This window comes from Anser brachyrhynchus (genome assembly GCF_964034855.1).
Source record: "Anser brachyrhynchus genome assembly, chromosome: 1".
Classification (NCBI taxonomy): Eukaryota; Metazoa; Chordata; class Aves; order Anseriformes; family Anatidae; genus Anser; species Anser brachyrhynchus.
This window is the reverse complement of record NC_137694.1, coordinates 179620156-179642384: the sequence shown is the minus strand read 5'-3', so window position 1 is coordinate 179642384 and position 22229 is coordinate 179620156. Positions and strand designations below refer to the sequence as shown.

General features: G+C 36.6%; 1 protein-coding gene across 5 annotated transcripts in view; it reads right to left on the bottom strand.

The window, feature by feature from the left end:
• Window positions 1-997: 997 nt before the first annotated feature.
• NAA16 (N-alpha-acetyltransferase 16, NatA auxiliary subunit) overlaps window positions 998-22229 on the bottom strand; it is a 65212-nt gene continuing 43980 nt past the window's right edge. For 3 of the 5 annotated variants that reach the window (XM_080587674.1, XM_080587676.1, XM_080587677.1), the window contains 11 exons: window positions 13002-13074; window positions 12601-12770; window positions 12075-12227; window positions 10992-11120; window positions 10234-10447; window positions 8298-8491; window positions 7475-7583; window positions 6863-6976; window positions 5728-5871; window positions 3010-3107; window positions 998-2750 (listed from right to left, as the gene is read on the bottom strand). In XM_080587674.1, coding sequence (XP_080443800.1) covers window positions 2550-2750; window positions 3010-3107; window positions 5728-5871; window positions 6863-6976; window positions 7475-7583; window positions 8298-8491; window positions 10234-10447; window positions 10992-11120; window positions 12075-12227; window positions 12601-12770; window positions 13002-13074 — 1599 coding nt within the window. In that variant the 3' untranslated portion in view covers window positions 998-2549. Of the gene's footprint in view, window positions 2751-3009; window positions 3108-5727; window positions 5872-6862; window positions 6977-7474; window positions 7584-8297; window positions 8492-10233; window positions 10448-10991; window positions 11121-12074; window positions 12228-12600; window positions 12771-13001; window positions 13075-22229 lie in introns of those variants that run through there. The other 2 variants (XM_080587675.1, XR_013949479.1) reach the window with 2 other exon arrangements.

Genomic DNA, 22229 nt, shown 5'->3' with positions numbered 1-22229 from the left:
GAATGTATTTTAAAGTTTATTAAGTTGTAATGTGAAGCACTGACTTGACATGTAGACACTATTAACATTTATATACTACAGCACATTTCCTCCTGGAAGACTTAACAGGCTTGTTAAGCTTGGCGCTTTTTCCAATTCATATCTACTGAAGAGACAGCAAATCTTTTCACAATATTTAAAAGAAAAACCCCTTTCCTTGGCACCTGTTGTTCACCCTTGTGTGTTATTTTTCCCATACCACCTTACCCTTTCCTTGCAGTGGTTTATAGGATTGCCAAACATTTGTTATCCCAAGCAGCTTACACCTGTGATGGCAGCCCTGAAGAAAACTCAGCAGCTTATGCCCCTACCGTTTCCAAGGGAAAAATAAACCACACGTTGGGTGACGGAAGAATCAGTATCTCTATTTTCAGAGTTCTCAGAAGGGCTCCTACGATTCTAGAAGTCCAGAAGTCAAAACTATGAATCTACTTCCTCAAGTAACAGAAGGCTGAAAACATACCCCAGGTATTTTTGCTCCAGTCTGATTTGAAGCATAAAGCTAACCAAATACCAGAGGACTGGAGTAACAGTCTTACCTTTCCACCTATAGTGCTGCAGCCTTCTTTTCAAGATCTGGATTAAACCTCTAGCACCTTAAGTGTCATTGCTAAAAGACACAAAAAGACTGTACCAATTAACTTCTTCACCTTACACAGGCTAATAAAGTACTTCTAGGGTACAACTGAACCAGAACAATTCCATTATGGTCAGTTACCTTTCCCTACCTGAGACACCTCTGAGCAAGCTGTTCTACAGCAAACAGCATGGTGAGTACCTGAGATAAAAATGTCTTGCCACATTTCTAAGAGTAATATACTACTATAAAGAAACATATCTTAATGTGCTAAAGACAGTGATTATTTATAACTACTGCAAGCGAGTTGAAGAACCTAACGAACATGGAACAGACTGAAGTTTGATGTCTATAAACACAAAAATTCCAAACCAAAGGCAAGTGTGTACAAAATAATTTATTACAGCATAACATATGTTGGCAATATTTTACAGTGAGTTTTCCATTCAACAATTTTGAGTCTAAACAGATGACACACAAAGGAGAATTTTAATTAGAACAGTTTATTTGTCTTAATAAAATCCCCTCTTCATGAACTTATATTTGCCTTAGAGGGGCTAGTTAATATTACTGAAATTATTTACATTGCGGTGAAATAAAAACAAAACCGATTGAATGATTCCATTACAGTTTTCCAGAAAACGAATTTTCTGTACAAGCCACAGTATAGTTATGTTTTGATAGCAGTTCTTATAGAATGTAAAGCTGTCATATGTAGCCATTTTGTCCAGCATTATGCTTTAAATAGGTATATTAGAGTCAAACTTCCATTTTCATGTGTTGTATATTTAATAGTTAACGCACCAGAATACAGAGTAAGAAAAAGGTTCATTGTGATTTGTAGTCTTCCTCTTTGTGCTCCCTTAAATAGTTTTAAAATATAAAACACAATCCTCGGATACTATTTGCTTTGCAGCTCCTAAAGCAATAGTATTTAGGCATGAGAAGTACTGGAGTATTGGCCATAAGTCCACAACTAAGACTTTTAATGGAGGTAACACAGTAAACTTAGCAGTGAATTTAATGATGTAGAGAAGAACTATATCCTCCATTCCTGTACCTTATGCATTTGCCCAAATTTGGAGCAGCATTTTTTTTTTAAACTTAAGTGATAGTAAGTGAACAGATTGGGAGAGAAACCAGAAGAGAGAAAGAAGAGCAAAATGGAACAAAGGACAGACAACAGTATCAGATTCATTGTATTTTCAGGGAACTGCTTGAGAATACTGGAACATAAAACATTAAACCGACCATAAACTTAAGAAAACAATATTTATGGAACACAAGGTAGATAGAACACAGTTTTCAAGAAAAACCCTTAGTTTTTACACAAACCTAATCTTCAAATCCATCAACACTGGTTCCATAAGACACACACCTTACAAAAACATGCAAACCGCCAATGTTCACTGTGCTTCAAAAGAAATCAAGATGACCAAAGATAATTTAAAAAAAAAAAAAAGAAAAACCCGAAGAACAACAGTAAAAGATAAAGAGGGTAATTCAAGCAGCACTTCTGTCTTAATCTGCTAAAAATGCTCAAAAGAATTTATTAACAAGATATGATCACATTTATATGCATATGTAATGACACTTATGTGAAAGCAGTCTTCAACATCCATAATTTTTTGTGAGGGAAGGCTGACGGATTATTAAAAGACTTAAAACTGTACAAGTATAAACATGAAAAATGGTGATTAAGGATAATGTTTACATAAATATTGGCAGTTTTTGTTGGGAGAAAAAAATAACTAATAGTATAATCCATTTCATTTAACTATCCAAATATTTCATTTTATACCTGTTAAAGATATTAAAATACAACCTGGAAAAGTAACCCTGATCCATAACCAGCCAGCATGTAATGACAGTCAGAGTTTTGTGTGTGTGTGTGTAGGTAGATAGACACACACATGGGCTTGCACACGCTACTTCATATTTCATTAGAGAGTAAATCATGGTTAATGGCTGTATGATTCACAGATGCAATGCTGCTATCATCCTCATTTGTGGCAGGCATAAAGGCAGATGTAAAAGGGAACAGTTTATGACATGCTGCTTGATATTCTTCACATTGAGTGTGGCAGCTTCCGAAACTGCCATCAAGCAGTGCCTCGAAAACCTTTGTTAACGTCTACAGAAAGAAAATTAACAGTTAGTAAGTGTGATTTACAGATGTTTTATTACTATCAAAGGATGTGCTGTTAACAATACTACTCTGAACAAACAGGTGCTCTGTTGGTATTCAAATACAATTACTTCGAAACAAGTTTAAAAACAACATTTTTTTAAAACATTTATCATGAAATATAAAACTGTAGGATAACATACATGCTAAGTATACATTATTTAAGATCCCATATATTTTTGTCTCTAAGTACTGTATCTTTTACCTTCACATTTTTGTCTCTCATGTTTTTATCCAACCTAGTAGCCACAGCAATAGCTTTTTCTTGTCTTGATTTGTCCAGGAAATACATCATCTTTGCACCTTAGCACAAGAAAAAAACACATTTAGATAATATTCCTAAATGCAATACTGCACAGGCAGACACACAGGATCCAAAAAATTTAATGTGAATTATGGTTTTTTTAATTTTAAGCTATATTTTCCTCCATTATAAATAACTTAAAACCAATGAAACTAAAGCTATTTTGAAGTTCATTAGGAACATAGGGACTGAGCAACACAGATTGCTTCTGCAGAAATGAAATGCATTAATGATCATGACTAAGTTCTTCAAATCAGCAGGCTAAATGAAACCCATACTATAAACACAGCAGTGAGTAAGAGATGTTTTCTCAGAGATGTTTTGATTTAATACTTTTTGAATGATTTAGTACTTTTTGAAAAAGTACTGGAGATAAGTGAATTAACAGAACAATCCAGTTACTGAACAATTTTGGAACACATTCCAGAAGAACACCATAAAAATATCCATGTTTGTATGGCAGAGAGTAATCCCAAGCAGAGCTGCTTAGCTATTTCACTCACCCCAGGTTAGGTATAAGAAAAGCATAACACATGTTTAGTACTTTGCTTGGGCTAGATAACCTTGGTGAGAAGCACGCTGTATTAATGTAACCATGCAGTTTATTGGACTGCAAACAGTTTAACAGAACCGGTCTGCGCATCTCTGCAAGATACCATGTTGCTCGTTATCGGCATAATATAAAATCTTAGTTTGATGAACATGTGGGCATTCCACAGACTTTTCTTTCTCAAAATACAGAGTACAGACATACCTCACATCTAATCTACTACAAGGAACAAAAGTCTTAAAAAAATCACTTTAATAGAAAAGTTAAAAACCCACATTCTAAGTGTATTGCCTCTTCTTTTTCGACTTATTTCCCAACCATTAAATATGCTTTCCTAATTAAAAGAAGTTTCATAGTTCTTAACAGCTTTCTTTATCCAGAACATTTCAGAAGTTACCAGAGCAAATATATTTGGGTTTGAGTTAACACTGTCAAGAAACATTAAATTTAACCTGGTTACATTTGTTTCAAGTCAGGGAGGTTATGTTATGGTTTAGGAGTTGAAAAGCTTTTAAAATTCTGTCTATGATATTTTTACTAGAAACTACTTTAAGCTAAGAAAACTCATTTGGAAACTCAGACTTTGGAACTCTGTATTTTCAAACGTGGATTAGAGATGCCAGTTTAAGAAGTTTTAAGTTATGCAGTAGATGAATCAACCATTTTAAACTTTTTTCAGCATAAACAGAAGATTGACACAAAGTCCTAAAGCTACCAAGGACATGCTATTTCATTCCAGAGTTCACTTTAAATCCTAGTCCCACATTTGTTGCTGCTGCCTGTAAACTGATACACTGTTGAATCGCAGTGATCAATGGACTCTAAGGATATAAAGGGGCTTTCACACTATTGAGTCCCTCACCTCTACTAAATATCTATAGACTCACCTTCTTCAAAGGGGTCCCTGACATCTCTCTAACATGGTTGCCACCACCACCAATGATCTAGTTTGCCTTCTTGTCAAATACTACAGACAAGAAGCCAAATTCATGGGTGTTACAGTCTTAGCTTGTACAATTACTAGGACAAAGTGACTGTATTCCCATAATAATGGAGGATAAGAAAGCAGAACCTGGAAAATATCCAGTTAGATGCCTAATAAGGTAACAAGAGCACAAGAACACATCTGTGAGAACCTGTAGCAAACACCTGCTGAAATACCTGTAACTTGACTTCCCAAATCTTGAACCTGCTCACAGGAAAGGAAGGGGTGCAAGTATTTCTTTCAAGACACTGTCTTGTATCAGGGCTCTTTTAATATGCTCCAAGTTTGGGGTAACCTGCCTAACCTTCCTTTGAGCAAGATGACCAATCCTCTGGAGCTAACTTTCTCTAGGGATTCCTGACAGAGCCTGGCTAATTCTTACAGTGAGATTTTTACTAAGTGAGATTAGTACTGCTCTAAGTACTTTAAGTGCCTGATTGATTTTTATTCCACAACTTTCTGGACTCAGGAGAAGTGAAAAATTTAAATTTCAACCTCCTTCCACTTCGCTCCAGCAGCTACTCATACTTTTTCTACGCAAATAGTATGAAAGTGATATATGTGCACATTTTCATTGTTGCCTACAGAGCAGAAAAACAAAAGGAACGAGGCTGTCATTGTATTTTTATTCATGCTGTTGCTACTTGACAAAGCTGTGAGAATGTGTGAGATACATCCCAGCTAATTAGAAACCGGAGGGGAAGAAACACTGTTTCTAATGTATAGGATTGATTATTATTACATGGGATAATTAGAAAATATAAAACAATAATGTTTATTTCAACACGAGAAGCTGAAACAGGAGGGATGACAGTGCTTCCACACTTGAATACCTACGGTGGTTTGGTAGTTTAACTACACTTCCTAGAGGTAAGGAGCAGGTTCATCATACGTCTAATAAAGTGAATGAGTTGGTGTGTTTTTTTTTTTGGTTTGTTTTAAATGGTCAAAGAAGGCAGAGGAAAAAAGAAAACATACAGTGGGTTTCTGTCTCATTCCAATTTACGTTTAATGCAGAAAGATATTCTTGATTTGACTCACTGAAATCAACTTATTTTCAAAAACATTAAGAAGTTAAACAAACCTGACAGTTGGTGCTGAATGGAGGTAGCATTGTGTTTGAGAAACTCTTCATTAAAACTTTCCAAATTTTTATTAACAAAGATTTTCTGCATTTCTTGAGTTAGGACCTTGCTCACAATTTCTGGGAGGTTACTATGGTCAGATACTGGAAAGAGAAAGGGTAAGATGGAAAAAAAAGACAGCTTTTAAATAACTGCAGAGAACAATGTGAAAACAAACATCACTGTTAAAATTCCTCTTTGTTTTTTTTTCTTTGCAAATTTGTGCACAGAAAAATTCTAGTTCAACAGTATTACAAGTAAGCACAAGCTTTAGTATTCACAAAATAAATCTGTCAGATTCTGATTATATTTTGAAAAATGTTCATTTTGCAAACACATACACATTGACTAGCAGAATATGTTTTTTGCAGTTATTTTAATTTAAACTACCTAATTGGGAATGAAGCCAACAAGAAATACACAATCAGCTCCTTTTAACACTATCTTATGCATAATTTCTGCTATCAGCCTAAGAAATTTAAGACTTCATATTTAAGCTGAAAAACAGATTCATATGACAAAATAAAGCACTGGATTTGGTAGTACTTCTTCAGAGCAAACAGGATATACATGTAACTCATTAAAAGCTCTTGTGTCTTTGTTCAGTTTCTACTCTTTAAGCTTTTTTTTTTTAACATCATTTATTAACAAACTTTTAAAAGTCAACTTAGTTGCACTTAAAATGCAGAAACATTTATTCAAATTCATTTTCAGCTCTATAAAAGCATTACAGATACATTTCTAGATGAATCATTCATAAGGGCTCTCTGCCATGTCTATTTGCTGCTGCCTAACACAAGTTCATAATGCATACTTGGCTTTGGTCAGAATCTTTTTCCCATACTTGCCACTTTTTTTTTTTTCTTAAAACAGACTTACAGGGTCCACCTACTGGATTAATGGAGGAAGGAGTACGTAATACATACATGCTGCCTTACATAGCACAACCTGTGCTTTCCTAGGTATTACCTAGAAGAAACAAACCACTTTTTTGTCTTTATTAAAGTTTGTGTTTCAGGAGTATATTTAAACATTACAAAAACATATATTTGTCCACATTACTTCCTGTATCCTTATACATGCATACATACGTACTTCCTACACACATACCAGCTTTAGAGAATTTAATCAAGCACTCATGTAGCCATGGGTTATTACTGTTGATAGCAAAAGCTCTTTTGACAGACTGTAACATTAACAGAAATTTTCCTGTGGGAAGAGAAAAACAAAAACATTGAGATTAGGAATACAAAAATATTTGATACAGAACTCTTTCTAATTTGTTTTATGTAGCAAATCCAGTACAAACGTTAGAAACATCAAGGCCTACAGAGAATTCAAAAGGAGATTTACTTTTCACACCCAAATTACTTCAGAATATAGGAATGCCTGTAGCTCAAACTGACAGAAAGGCATAAATAATTTCACTGTCTGAATTTGTGTTACCCTAGGTAATTATCAATCACACTATAAATATTTTTCTACAGCATTAATTAGTGTATGCTAAAGCTTATTCTGCTCTTCGCTTTATTTTTAATGAGTGGCTGAACAAAAATTGTATTTGTCCTATGATTTCTTGATATCAAGTAAGCTCCTGCTTTAGTCAATTGAATAGATATTTCAGACAATTTTTGACTACAAGTAACATAGGCCACAGTGAAGAATTAAAAGTTTGTAAAGCAAAAATAAAACTAAAGCATACTTTACCTTTTCTAAAGTATATTTCAAATGCTAATAAATGTGTGTCTATATTATCTCCAATAAGATTCTTAAGTGGTATTAGGAACTTAATGGCTTCTTCTAATGGATTTTCTACCTGTTAATAAACACACGAAGTTAAAACTTGAAATAAACATCTGATAAAACCCACTAATAATTGTTATTCACAGCATTTAAATTATCAGAGGGCAACGGTGAACTGTAGATAGCTATCTGAATTAAACTGAACTGTAACATTGTTATTTGAACTGTAAGGTTTAAAAGTGTGTTCTCATGATTTCATATTGACAAAGGCAACATCACTGCTAACCATGGCACTGCTCATGTAGCATAGTCATGTTGTAAGTTAGCATTTAAAAAGTAAATATGATCACTTTAGACAACTTCTGAAGTTACTCTGATAAGAGGAAGTTCTTTGTGCTTAGAGAAATACTATCTCTGTCTTTATATTTTGTGGACAGCAATTGTATTTCTGTTAATTTTTCTCTATTCACTGTATGAAGATCAACACAGTACTTTGGGCAAGAACCATCTTTATTGTTCAGCATCTATCCTAATGAAAGATGGCCTACCATTGGAACAACCAAAATTTAAATAAATTAGGAATATTAATACAGAACTTCAAATTATTAGAGTAAAAAAATATGACTTCTCTTCAGCATGAGTAGAGGTAGACTACAAAAAAGGTATCTTTGCATGCAAAAATGGTTTTATATAAACTGATGGATTATTTTAGAAGAACCTCATAATAATCCCATATTATGAGATTTTTATGACAATGACATGAATTTAACGTAGAGACCATGCTAACCCTTTCCAGTTTTTCAGGAACTAGTTCTTCCCTGGGTCCACTAGTTTCTTCCTCCTCTTCATCTCGCTTTTTCTTTTGATTCTTTTGTTGTCGCTCTCTTTCTGCATGTTTTCTTTCCTCTTCAAGTTTTGCTTTCTTCTGTGCTCTTCTCTGCTTGCTAAGCATTTTCTTCAATTCTTTGGCTGAGAGATTTTCTATAGATTAAGTAACAGGTAACTTATTTTAACTTTTTAACTAGAAAACCTGTTTGTCTCAAACAACACTGAGGCACTCCACTATGCTCTTCCAACCATGCCGAAGTGATGTACTTTTACAGTAACTTCCAGAAATACCAGCTCTTGCCAAAATATTATCACTGTATATAGCGATAAAAGTCCATTTTTACTACTGGATTACAGCACAACACTCGTTCTTGCATATTTACTCTTTCATAGCTGTTACAGAAACCTCAGCTACTTGAAATATTAACTACATGAAGTTGTTAAATCCATGTGACAGATTTTGCCTTAGAAAAATGGATTTTCAAGGGTAATACTAAGCCTATGTGTTGACTGCAGCTCACCTTCTAATACTAGAAACATCCTGACCGATTTATACTCCAACTTAAAACAAGCCTATTATCGTTCATTGACGTGTCTGACCCACGTACGGTCATGATAATATCCTTGATTTTCTACAAATGCCAAGTTAAATGGATGCAAGCAAAAACTGGTATTGTTTGGGGTTGGGAGGTAAAATATTCCAGTATGTATTAACAATACCATCTTATGAGACTTCATTCTGCTGGCTGTGTTCAGATTTGTAGACTGCATTAACTTTTAGATAAGCCAAGAAAACTTAACAGTTGCGTGAAAAGCAGAATACACAAAAAACATGGTTTTCTCCAGGTCCTTATGGAAGTGAGAAGCCTCCAGCCTGCCCCATTCGCTCCTCTTTTTTTCTTTCCTGCTTTAGCTGGGAATATATATTTCCACCTGGTCTTCAGTCATGTTCCACAGAAAACAGGATTTGTGCAAATAAAGTGTCAAAAAACAGAAAAACAAGCTTCTGAGGGACTAACACATCTTTTTTTTTGTGGCTATCACAACCTCTACCAGGGCTCTACAGCCAGAGTTGAGACTGGGAAGCAAGGAAAAACAAATGTTCTTTCCCCCCCATTCGTGCGATGCTGTCTTGCCCTGCAGATACGCCTACTGAACTCACATTAACAGCAGACTAATGAGCTACATGACTTAGTCTTCCTCACTTTAATTTCTGTTACATATTTCTGTCAAGGTCCTCTGTCACACACCTGTTTTACATTACATACAGGAACAAAATAAAATTGGAGAGAAAAAGGATGCAAGCTGAACTATGCTGTGAAACGTGCCCCTTTTCGTATGTGCATCATAAAACAGATGGGGGGAAACCTCATTCACCTCAATAAAAGGTAAGATGGTATTAGCAACATGAAGTGGCATTTTTGGTTTAGTTCAACTTTTTTCCTCCATGTCAAATATCTTTCCCTTTGCAAAAAGCCAGGTATTAATTTCATCCTTTTGTCAACAGTCACTGAAGCGCTGACAGTAGCTGTGATTCCACCAAAGGAGAAGCAACTATTTTCTTAAGAAAAAAACCAACATCTTAATTTGTTTAAATGGAGAAATGGCTGAATTCAATTTGATTTTTCCTCTTACGATTCTGAAATACAGCTCCTCCTCAAGTACTCCAACTGTAACTAGCTTCATTCACATACTGGTTTTAAAGTATGATGCAGGAAGAACAGAGAGGGAAACCTATAGTATGTTATCTATGATCTCTTTTCAGTTACCGATCAAATTATAAACAGAAACAGAATGTATGTATGTCACAAATCATTAATTCTATAGTACATAGATTACTTAGCTTAAAAACTTTTACTTGTCATACACATGAGCCTCCATTATGGTCTAGATACCTGAATTCACTTCTTGTTCTTTGCTTTCATTGGTAAGAGGATTATCATGAAGCTTCAAGTAGATTTCAATTGCTGATCGAGCAGCCTTGAAGTAGAAGGCATGTTTCCTGAGCACATCTTCTAATCTCAAAAGGTCTACATAGGCACGAAGAGTCATCTTTCTCATGCAGTATGTGTGGAAGTCAAATTGATCATCTGTTATCTCAAAAAAATGCTTCAAGGAGGAAAAAAAAAGTCTTAGGCATTTGCTTGATTTACCCTTTTTTAAATAAATGGAGATAACTTATAACTGATATTATTTACAGGCAATATTCAGCAAGCATATAGCTGTTCTTCCCATACTGATTGTTCAAGAGTACCTGTCAGTAGGAAAAACACACGCACGAAAATCTCATTTTGTTCGCGAAAAACAATGATATTATTCAAAGATTTAGGCACTCTTTAAAAGCCAACTGAAATGTGATTGCTTTTATTAAAAACAATTCACCAAAGTCATCATAAAGGTAATGTAGAAATAGCTGTAGATAAGACATGAAATATTATATTGAATCCTTTTCACTTCAAATAACAACAGTTTTGCACATAATAGATAACAAATGTCATCTCTAGCTATTACAAAAAATCTTCAAGAATTAATCCATTTAAAAAGAATTAGAAGCTTTCTATGCAAAGAAAGTCACGCTGTTTACATCAGCGAATATCTTTCATTAGTGTATAAGAAACTTCAAGAGAGAAGTTGACTGTTTGTACGTACTTACCCTTTCTACTTCGTGACATTTTTTCAAGGCATCACCATACTTCCCTAGCCTTTGATAAGCTGCAGCACATTCAGTCTGGAACCACATACACTGCATCTCATTTAGGTTTTCCATAGCAGAAGTCCCTTCCTGAAATAAGTGTCATTATCACTTTTTGCTATTATAGTTTCCCAGCTTTTTTCAAATATGGCTACTAGTTTCATCCTGTCAGTAGGAAACTACTTGGAATGCCATATAAATTGATATAACCTCACAGCAACTGATAGTACTACTTGTAATACCGTAATACTTCCCAAGATATAAAAGGATGAGTTTAAATGATTTTTTAAAAATAATTATCTGAAAAAGGTTAGTGTCTCAAGATATCTTTAAAATTAACTTATACTTATATACACAGCACCTACAAAATTCCGGCCATATACTTACTGCTTTATCACATATAATGAATAATATTTTTATTTATTTTAGAAGTAGTTAATCTAAAATAAAAGGAAGTTGGATTCAGATGTCATACCTTTTCAAGAAAAAAGAACCATAGGATTTATTCTTAACAATTTCAATACTCTAGACCAATATTAAAAAGATAATTTATAGTGCTTACCACGCCTTTTAGGGATGGGACTGGCTTTATAAATTTTTTGTCTGCAGTACTAGCTTAAAGGAATGAAATGCTTAAGTCCAAGTTACCCTTATGATGATGCTAAATCATAGTAATATAGTAGCTTGCGTATTCCTGTGCAATTAGCTCAGATGACATTACTGACAAATGGCAGGTTTTGCAAACAAGTTATCTATCAGATGCATTTTCAGAGAGGTACTCAGAAGTATGTCACTACAAAACTACAAGTATCTTTGGACAAGTATCTTGGACCGACTGTTTTTTCAGTATTTACAAGGTAAATTTTTAGTATTTACATAGTTATTTATCACCAAGTGTAAGTTATTTTGAGCATTATCTTAAAAATGGACAATTTAAAGATAAATTTCTGATTTGGGTCACAAATTGTTTAAGAAACAATGAAACTTGAAAAGCAAGAGGCTAACAAAACCTCTCTTCATTATAGCAATACCCGTGTGAATTACCCGTGTGAATTTAGAACACATCTCCTCTGCATCTTTCACCATATTTGCTCGCAGCATGTATTTAGCACATTTAGAATTGATAAATCTGTCTGCAGTATCCAAAGATTGTGCTTCATCCATCCATTTTGCAGCTTCCTTCAGGTTACCTACATGCTGTTAGGGAGAAAGTAGTTAAGGAGAAATCAAATCAACTTTCAGTATAAACTTGATTTTGACCAACTCTTAAAATCTATAATTACAGGTATTTCTCCCTCAGAAATAAAAAAACTATTATTGTTTGGCTCCCCTCACCCTTCACACTGTATTTTTTTTTAGAACAATTTGCTTTAAGTTGTGACTTGCTTCAAAAAAATAAACAGAATAAAAGGGTTTTGATTTTCTTACTGACAGAACAGTGCACAAAAACGTATGAAAATCAATACCCATTAATATTAAAAACTGCAATACTAGCCACACATTCACAACAGTTTCACGGAGCTTTTTGTTTTTGATCTATGTTCTCCACATGTACAAGTTCACTTTTTACCTTGTAAATTTTTGCTTTTAAATAGAACAGTTCTATTAATGTTGGAGTGCTTGCAATTGCAGCATTGATGTAATCCAAGGCCAAAGAACATTGGCCAAGTTTGTCAAAGTGCTGTGCCAGGAAATACCGAACCCAAAGTAGCGTCGTTGGGGGCTCTTTCTCTCCATTTTCTGGAACAAAACAGAAAGAGCTACAGTAACCAGTAAGACTGAACACTGCACTTGAAAAATAAACACAAAAAACAAAGCACAAAAACTCATCAAGTATTTTCTATAATCCTTTCATTTATTTAAAGTTACTGCAACTATTTTCTTGCAAAAAAAAGTTCGACAGTTCTTCATAACTGCCACAAATAGTATTAGTAATTACACCATAATTGATACAAATCCATAGAAACTTACCACATGGACCAAAAAGGTCACACGTTTTCAAAGAGGCTTCATAACCAGTAACAAGTTCTTGGATTGTAGAAACCTGCATACAAAAACATCAACTTATATTTTGTTTAACTGTTGTGGATAAATAAATTAACAACGTGAAAATTACTTGGGCAAAGTTTGAGAAGCTATACTAAAATAATTAATTGGAAAAATATTGTAGGTATCATCACATGGCTTACTTCGCCTTTCCAAGGCTACCTTTGATCATCAGTTATAACTGGTGATACTACAGGATGCAGGTGTAATCTTCAGCAGCTTACAGCGGAAAGTAATCAAGTATATTTGATTACTATCCTTCACAACTTATATTTTTAATTTTTTTTTTAATTAAGGCATTAGTTTTCAAGTATCCAAATTGAGACAACTGAAACAAGTTGCTTTGGGAAAGACTGGGCATGATGAAGACAATGAAGATAGAGGAGACACTTTGTTTTCTACTACTAAATAATTTACTTACTTATTTTGTTATTAAGAAGGCATTGCTGACTAGAACACAGAGTACATCCTTTTATATACAATCTATACATTGATTAAGGCTAACACTTTCTGAATTCATGACTTGTCAACTGTATCATTGCCCCCTCTATGGGTGAAGACTCAAAATTCACTCGTCCAGTTCTGGACTTATGCTACTGAAGTTTGACATTTACAATATATACAAATGTTAGTACATGTGCTTTTCATGACAATGAACTATTCCAATATCAGGTTCATGTCTTGCAAGTGTCATAAAGTATTTCTTAAAGCATTTTATGAAACTTTCAACCTGTTTTTGTAGTTACATTGTAAATGTGCCTGCCGTATCTAACAAACAATCAGCCTCTTACGAAAACAAAAATAGTACTAGAGAGAAACATGACCCATGTATATATACCCAAAATGCTAAATGGACCTGAAAAATGGGATCATCCGACTGTAAGCATAACAGAATAATAGCTATGTTAACCAATCAGGTAAAACCTGTAGTTTATAAAAACCTCCTCCAGGCCACATCCACCTGCTCCACCGGGGGCTCCTCCACGGGCTGCAGCGTGGAGATCTGCTCCGTGTGGGACCCACGGGCTGCAGGGGGACAGCCTGCTCCACCAGGGGCCTCTCCACAGGCCGCAGGGGAACTGCTGCTGTGTGCCTGGGGCACCTCCTGCCCTCCTGCTGCACTGACCTGGGGGCTGCAGGGCTGCTTCTCACTCCTCTCTCTCCTAGCTGCTGTTGCACAGCAGGTTTTTCCCCCCCCCCTTTCTTCAATCTGCTCTCCCAGAGGCCCAACCAACATTGCTCCCTGGCTCAGCTCTGGCCAGCGGTGGGTGAGCTGGCTGGAGCTGGCTCTGATCTGACATGGGGCAGCTGCTGGGCTCTGCTCACAGAGGCCACCCCTGCAGCCCCCAGCTACCAAAACCTTGCCACGTAAACCCAATACAGTTCTAGAAAAACAAAAGTTTTCAATTTGAAGGGTACTACTAAGTCAGTGCAATTGGTAAGAAATGGCAAGTGTTTGTTTCAAAGAGCAGAGAAGGTGACACACTCAAGTCATATGCAGCCAGTGTAAATGCCTCAAAAATGTAATAAAATGTATAAACAGATACGCACATTTTGAAAAGCTCTGGGCAAATCTCATGAGAAAATTTCTAGTAGCAAAAATCTCATCAAATGTCATAAAACATTACTGGACTTCAAATAATTACAAAACGATAAAGGAATGCTAGGAAGTCACAAATGAACAAAGGCAAATAAATGCATTAAATCGTCCTCTGGTCTCAGACATCTATTTGCTTAAAGAAACCTTCAGCACCCTCAGAAAATCTTTGAAGATTGCTTTCTCTAAAATGAATTTAAATGCTGAAGCAAGCATCTGGTTCAGGTAGCAGGCTGGCAGTATACATGCAACAGAAAGTGTTATTTCCCTGATATTTTTCACTACAGCTTCAAAGTTTTCCCAGACTTAGGCTCATTTGGCTGTTAATAAACTCAAACTCCTCTTAGATGAGCCAGCTTTGCTAGATTGCAGGTGAACTGTGTGTAAAGGGAGAAGAGGGAGAAGATCCCTTCTTTTCCATAAAAGAGAACCCAGACTGCCGAGCTCTAAGCATCAAGTTTTCCACTACTGCAAGGACACTGGGAGTACAGCTTCACAACTGCACAAGGACCATGTTTCCACCAAAAAGAAGAGCGCCACCACCTCCCAAGGCACACACGCCTGGGCTCTGTTTTGGGTTAGTGCCAGCAGCTTCGACCCAGAGTAGGGATGCCCACTTGCTAGCTCCATTATCGGGGGAAACTGTCTGTGGGCAGGACCTAGGGCAGTGAGCGAGTGAGAAATCCTCTGGTGCTAGCACAAGGGCCTTCAATCGGTTTTCAGCAAAAGTGAAACCAAACCCCTCTAACACTGAGGCGACTGACAACACCAACCTGCACCATGACTTAAAAGATGTTGTTCTTCCAAACTGAGAACTCTGCTAGGAGTTTTGGTTTCTCCAGTCCAAGAAAGTATGCTGGAATTGTCATTCGGAAAACTAGCTTGAACAATACATTTGGAAAATACTACAAGCAGTCAGTAAAAGTAACAACTACAAAAATGCAAAACAGGTAATTAGAACATTGCAGATATTCTTGACAAGAATAGAAATTATCTTTGCTTTTCATGACCCACTCACAGAATCCTTTTCTTCCTTTTTATGCTTATGCTGTTTTACTTCAGTCTCTCGCTAGCAATTTAGGGTAACAATTTCTCGTTCATGTGCCACTTCATGAAACAAATTGTCTAGAAATACGAAGCACAATTTGTACGTCCATATTAACAGCAAATTAAGTAGTAAAACACGTCTCTTGGATTTACTATCAATTATCGTTATGCTAGAGCCACCATTGTCATCTTAAAGGCGTTAGTATTTCACTATTTCTAAGCAAAACATCATTCTTCATAAACATTATGCTAAAACTTCTAAAAAAAAATCAAACCGAAGCATCTGAAGCTCATATTACACTATAAGAGATGAAATCATCCTCTGTTCCAAATCCATCTTGTATCAGTACTTAAGAGTGGAAAGAAAGAACTAGAGGTGTGTGTGCTTCTCATTCCTTGCCTACACAAACAAGCATGCATCTGAGACGCCCAACCCAGAAGTAGTACAATAAAACTTTGGTTGCAAGAAAAAGATTTGTAACATCCAGGAATCAGAACCATCTTGGTATTGCTGAGCATTTTTCAAATAGTTAGCAGCCTGAGAGGTCAAACACTAACTGTATTCCTGCACAAGCGTCATAGTTCCAAAGCCACTTTCCTTCATTATAGATGCAGTTGTTACACAGTTGACAATTTAAGTCAACTGCAGCCCCTCCTGAGGAAGGGGATGGGTTGCTGCCAAACTTCTCTCCCCCTTAAAATATGGGATTAATTTCATAGAAAGTTCCCCAATACTGATAAGGCATTTCTGCTTTAGCAAAAATATGTCTACTGCAGGATGGCCTGCGAAAGAGGGAAAAGAGAAGGTAGACACGCGTTGAATGCCCAGCTGTGGAATTGTTCATCATCCACAGAATGGTCTTCTATGCCTGAAATGAACTCGGCTGTTTCCAAAGACAGATGTTCTTAATTCCGGAACCTCACAATTTGGCTCACGTATCAACCAGTGGCATTGTCTTATGACTCAAAACCTCAACATGGGTGGTCTTCCCCACTGGGAAGGTTGCTTTTCTCAGCTGGTTTTGAAGATCTGCAGGGGGAGGACACTGCTTCAACCTGCAAAGGCAGTATTTCTGCATCCTGCATTTGCTTTTAAGGTGAGAGGATGCATACAAGGAAGAAAGAGCGTGTGTTCATGTTCTATTAAAGAAAGACTCTGTTATCTGTCCTGGAAACTTGGAACTGAACAACCTTTCATCTTAATACAAAAGGTCTCCACAACATTTTCTATTTCCTGAAGAAAACTTGTTTCTTGCAGGTAACATGGTGACAATAGTGGCCCTGCAAGTAACAGAAACTGATCCTGAACCTCCACAGTACTTGGCTATCAACAGAGCAAACTTCTCTTGAATCAGATAGCTACTTATTCAACAAAACAACTCCTACAGATGTCAAAATTCGATCTTAATAGCAAAAGTATGCCTCGAAGGTGAGTAAAGAAAATCCCTTGTTTTCACCTCTAAGTACAGGTGAATTTTGAAGGGATTTCCCATTACCAGCACTAGTAGTACTTTAAAAGTTTTCTGAGTAAGAATAATATTTCCTATTCAGGAGAATGGAGCGTGGTTGAGTTTGTCACACCACTTTTTCAGCAGAGATGAAGAGGTGTCCACTAGACTTGGTATGAATCCTGGTATCTATGTGAGAAACTGAAAAATAGTAGCACTCTTCAGAAGCATCTAGAAACCATTTGCAACTTGTTTAACCACAGAGTACCCAAGGGAAACTACTATAGTGCAAGATTTCAAAACAGACCTCACCACCTAGAAAAGATGGGATACCTAGAGACCAAACAGCAAACTCTCCTTACAGCCATAGCCCTGGCAAGGCATTTTCCATGGCCCAGAGGAAAACCATGTTGACATTAATAGACAAAGAACATGTGGCCAAATTATTAGCATCATCTTCCACAAGACAGAAACAAGTATCCAGTATGTACCCTGAAACCAATACTCTAAATTCCTTGCGGGAAATGGAGAAACAATAAAAACAGTCTGTAGGAGTACTACATCAAAGCTTGTAGTCTTCACTACAGCGAGATGTTATCTAAGGGAGAGACACGAAAGCGTTCACAATATGCCAGCAGACCCTGAAAAATATTTCAGAACTTAGTACCAAAGACGTTAAGACAGAAAAGCAGAAACCAGCTGCTGGCCCATGTTTCTGCAGAATGCTTTTGATGACGACACTTTGAACAGGCCTTGTGGTAGCCCACAAATAAAACCAGTACTAAACCACCCCTTTCTTGAGCTATCTCCATTGTCAGTCCATCTTTGAGATGGTGGTAATTATTCACACATGCACACAAAACTAAGAGCTGAAAGCAGGGGAGCTGAACAAAACAGTGATGGGGAACACTATAAAGATTGGTTTCTATCTTTAGAGATGCTATGCTATCCATAGCATTCTAAACAGAACCTTTGTCAGAAAGAGCTCTGAAGGCTCCTGGGTCCAGAGACAGTAAGGGCTCTGCCCAGGAGTTAAGTTTGCAACGTGGAGTCCCATCTCTACAAATGCAGAGACTTAGATCTGAACATTCAGGCCCCCCAAATATTTAAGAACAGAAATATTTCAAGGTAACAGAGGCATACCTCTGATGATCTAATGTACCTAGCGCAGCCCTGTTGCGTGAGCAATGTATTTCAATCCAAGGGACTCTGAACATACCTTTCTGGATGGACACACTGAGGGGAAGGAAGTTTCAAATAAAGAAGCTACCAACCAACTCTAAAAGAAAAAAAGCTCACAAATTCAATTAACCAAACCAGGAAGAGAAAAAAAAGGCAGCTACACACCAGAGAAAGGGTTTTACTGAAGGCTAACAAAGACAAGAAGAATCTTCATCCATAGCCAAGAAGTGACTGGCATGAACTGAGATGTGCTTTTCATTGAGGCAGTGAAGAACAGAGCACGCCAGACACGAGCCAGCTGGCACACTTGCACTGTACAAAAGGTCTGAGTTCAGGCTCTTCCGGCATATCCACACAGGAAGGTGTTTTTAGGTAGCCACCTGAATAAGAAATTCCATTTCCTATGGCTTTATACTTTACATTTAACTAAAAGAGTATCAAGGATGGCAACATTTATAAGCTCATAGTTCACAGAACCAAAAAACCTCCTCAGCACAGCTCACACTGGTTGGTTTTATTTCTTTAGAAGAAAATATTATAAAAAATTTTGACACTCCAGGTTTATCATTCTAAAAAGAAAGGCACAGGGTATGCAAATAAACAAGGATTTCCAATTTCTTTTATCAAGGCGCCTATATACTAGCTTACAACAAACTTCTTTACACTCTCACTTGGAAAGTTTCTGTTCCACACTTTCTTATAAGACTGATACAGATCTACCCTACCAAATGAGGTATGAACCACAGAATAAGTCCATAAGCAGAGGGTATTTAAAGAAATTACTCCAATTATAAAAGGCTTTTCGGCCTCTCACATGTAGGACCTCCATACGTTACATTTTAGCGCATGATTAACATTTGAAGGCAATAAGAATCACAATAAATTAAAAATTATTTCACCACTTCATGCCATGAAAGTAAAAACCAGGAAAACCAGTCTTAACACAAATCTATTGTACTATTTACCGCAAATCTCTTTAATTTTTGTATTTATCTTGGACCTATACTAACTCAAAGTTTGTTTCTGTAAACAGCTTTACTGTTTTGTATAAAACCCAACAAAAACGTTGGTTTTAAACTAACAGCAGTTTAAATGTAAATGTATCTTGATTGTGTAAACTGAATCAGCCAAGCCATCAATACTCCCTTCTGCTTCCCTAGGGAAAGCATTGTTAAAAGTGTATGTTCATGCACACAAGGAAAAAAAAAAAGTTTTCATTCAGATCTGCTTCTTAATCTTCCTTGACATCAGCTGCACGAAACCTTGCGTGCTGCTTTAAATGGAAACCCACCTACTCTCCAGCCATCATCACGTAAACTGTGCATACACCTTTCCAGTCAGCTTGCAAATGGGCATCGTGACCCAGCTTCTATAAAAATTCATTGTTTACCTTTCTAGAAAGTGAATCCCGAAGTGTCATACTTAAGCATTTCTCACCGTGGGGTGGATAAGCAGACACCATACTCGAGTATTTCACCAGTTTATTAGGACTAGCCAGCCACACAGCATTAACTCTGCAGTACTCCTTTTAAAGCAACAAAGACAACAAAGCAAGCAAAGTCAAAACAAAACAGAAGAAACAACACACCCTGAAGCCCTGGAAAATTAAATGTTCCTTGTTCCCTGTCCATGTAAGAAATCAGTTACTTATTTTGTAAGTGGTAGAGAAGCAGTCTTCCATATTTGTTTAGAGCTGATCTACACTGTAAGAAAGTTTACGAACTTTTTTTTTTGATATTTTCATGGAAAAAAATATATAGAGAGAAGAGCTTTATTAGCTTTTAGATTTTTCTTAGTTCCTTACAACCAAAATCCTCCGTTAGTAACTTATAATCACTTCCAAATATAAAACATACCCAGTAGAGTGTCAGATACATGGAGAATTTCAAGTTTGCTAAAAATAAAGCATAGTGAGAGCTCCTATTTGCCCCGGATTAGGGTTGGAGCTGTGCCTTATAATGGGTATCATGGCTGGGACACTGCATGATATCTTCCTAAGCAGCTACAAATGCAGTATGTTTGAGAATAATGTTTGCACACATGGCTTGATACCCACAAATCCTATTCTGCACAGCTTCTGAAAAAACTGTTAGCTTGTTGCATAAGCAAAGACTTCTCTTGCCGTCCACTGCAGCTAGCACTGGTATCAGCTAGTCCTGAAACAAAAAAAAACAAAACCAAAAAAAACAAGAGCTACTTTTTTCTAGTATCAATACCACCACTGTAAATACAGTTGATTTGAAGACAAAAGTTACAGAAGAAAGTTTCCTCCACTGACAATTACAAACTAAAGCTCATTTAGATAAAAGTGTAACTTGTAACATGGTGGTCCACGTGCATTTTGCACACCTGCTCTGCTGAAACAGCATTATTTCTTTTATAGGGCATGCCACTTACAAGCAAAATAAATTGGAAGATTTATAGTATAATTAGTACTCCATAAACATTGCAATTGCTTTGCAATTTTGACTGAATCACACAACATTTCTAGTCATCTAAGAGCATTAACCAGCTTTTTTTTCTTATCTAGTCTTGAAGGCCTGCACTGGAAACACTACACCATATGCAACAGGTTTTGCACTTAAGAGTTAGCCCTGCAGGAGAGAACTCTAAGCTACAGGAAAGCTGCTCGGTACACCAGCTTTGTAGAGAGCACACTACTCAAGCAGAATGGCAAACAAGTCAGAGGAAGAACACTACTCATGGAAGAATTTACTGCTGCTTTGCAAAGGTCTAGCATGTGTATGTTTACACATTGCAAATACAACTGCACAAGCTCCTTTGGAGCTGCGGAACAACTGCTAGAAGTACAAGATCCGTCAGTCTCACGTTAAAGAAAAATGCAGTAATATGACTATGAATACAACAGTGAGCCATAAATTTTAAGTGCTTAAAATGTAAGAAATTAAATATTAAATTATAGAATGGTTTGGGTTAGAAGGGATCTTAAAGATCCCCCAGTCCCACCCCCCTGCCATGGGCAGGGACACCTCCCACCAGACCAGGTTGCCCAAAGCCCCGTCCAGCCTGGCCTTGAACACCTCCAGGGATGGGGCAGCCACAGCTTCTCTGGGCAACCTGTGCCAGTGCCTCACCACCCTCTGAGGGAAGAATTTCCTCCTAACATCTAATCTAAATCTCTCCTCTTTTAGTTTAAAACCATCCCCCCCTTGTCCTATTCCTACAATCCCTGACAAAGATTCTCTCCCCAGCTTTCCTGTAGGAAACCAGATCTAACCACAGATCTAGCTATTATCAGTATACTAAACAGTTTTTCTTGCCTCGAAAACTGAAGGCAACTTCCAAGAAAATGTAGATTGGCAATAGCTTCAACAAATATACTGCCTATACTAAATCTACAGAACACTTCAAATTATGAACATACATTTTTAGCTGTACTATCTTGAACATTAACTAATTTGACTGATTTTGGTATCAGCTCTCTGCACAGTCTATCATTTTTCTCAAATTGAAAGCAACCACATTTAGCAATTGATAAAGCTGTCAGTAAGTTACACAATATAGAAAACTTCATTGCAGGAACCCAGAGTTCAGCAGGACAGTAATACCACAGTCAGAACAGGATTACTATCCCAAGAAAAGATTCCTCCACAGTGGTCAAGCTGTAAAATGTACAACACACATACAGACTCACAAAATTAAAACAGAAACTCAGGGACTGCACAAAAGGCTATTAAAATGTTGATTCTTGAGGTTTTTTTCTGATTCTATGCTTCCAAATACTGATCTTTCATTGCATTTTCACTGCTTATGCAGGGTGGTTGGAACTAGATCTTTGAGGTCCCTTCCAACCCAAACCATTTTATGATTCTATGATTTATTCCATCATTTTCCAAAGCTACACAAATGTAACATGCC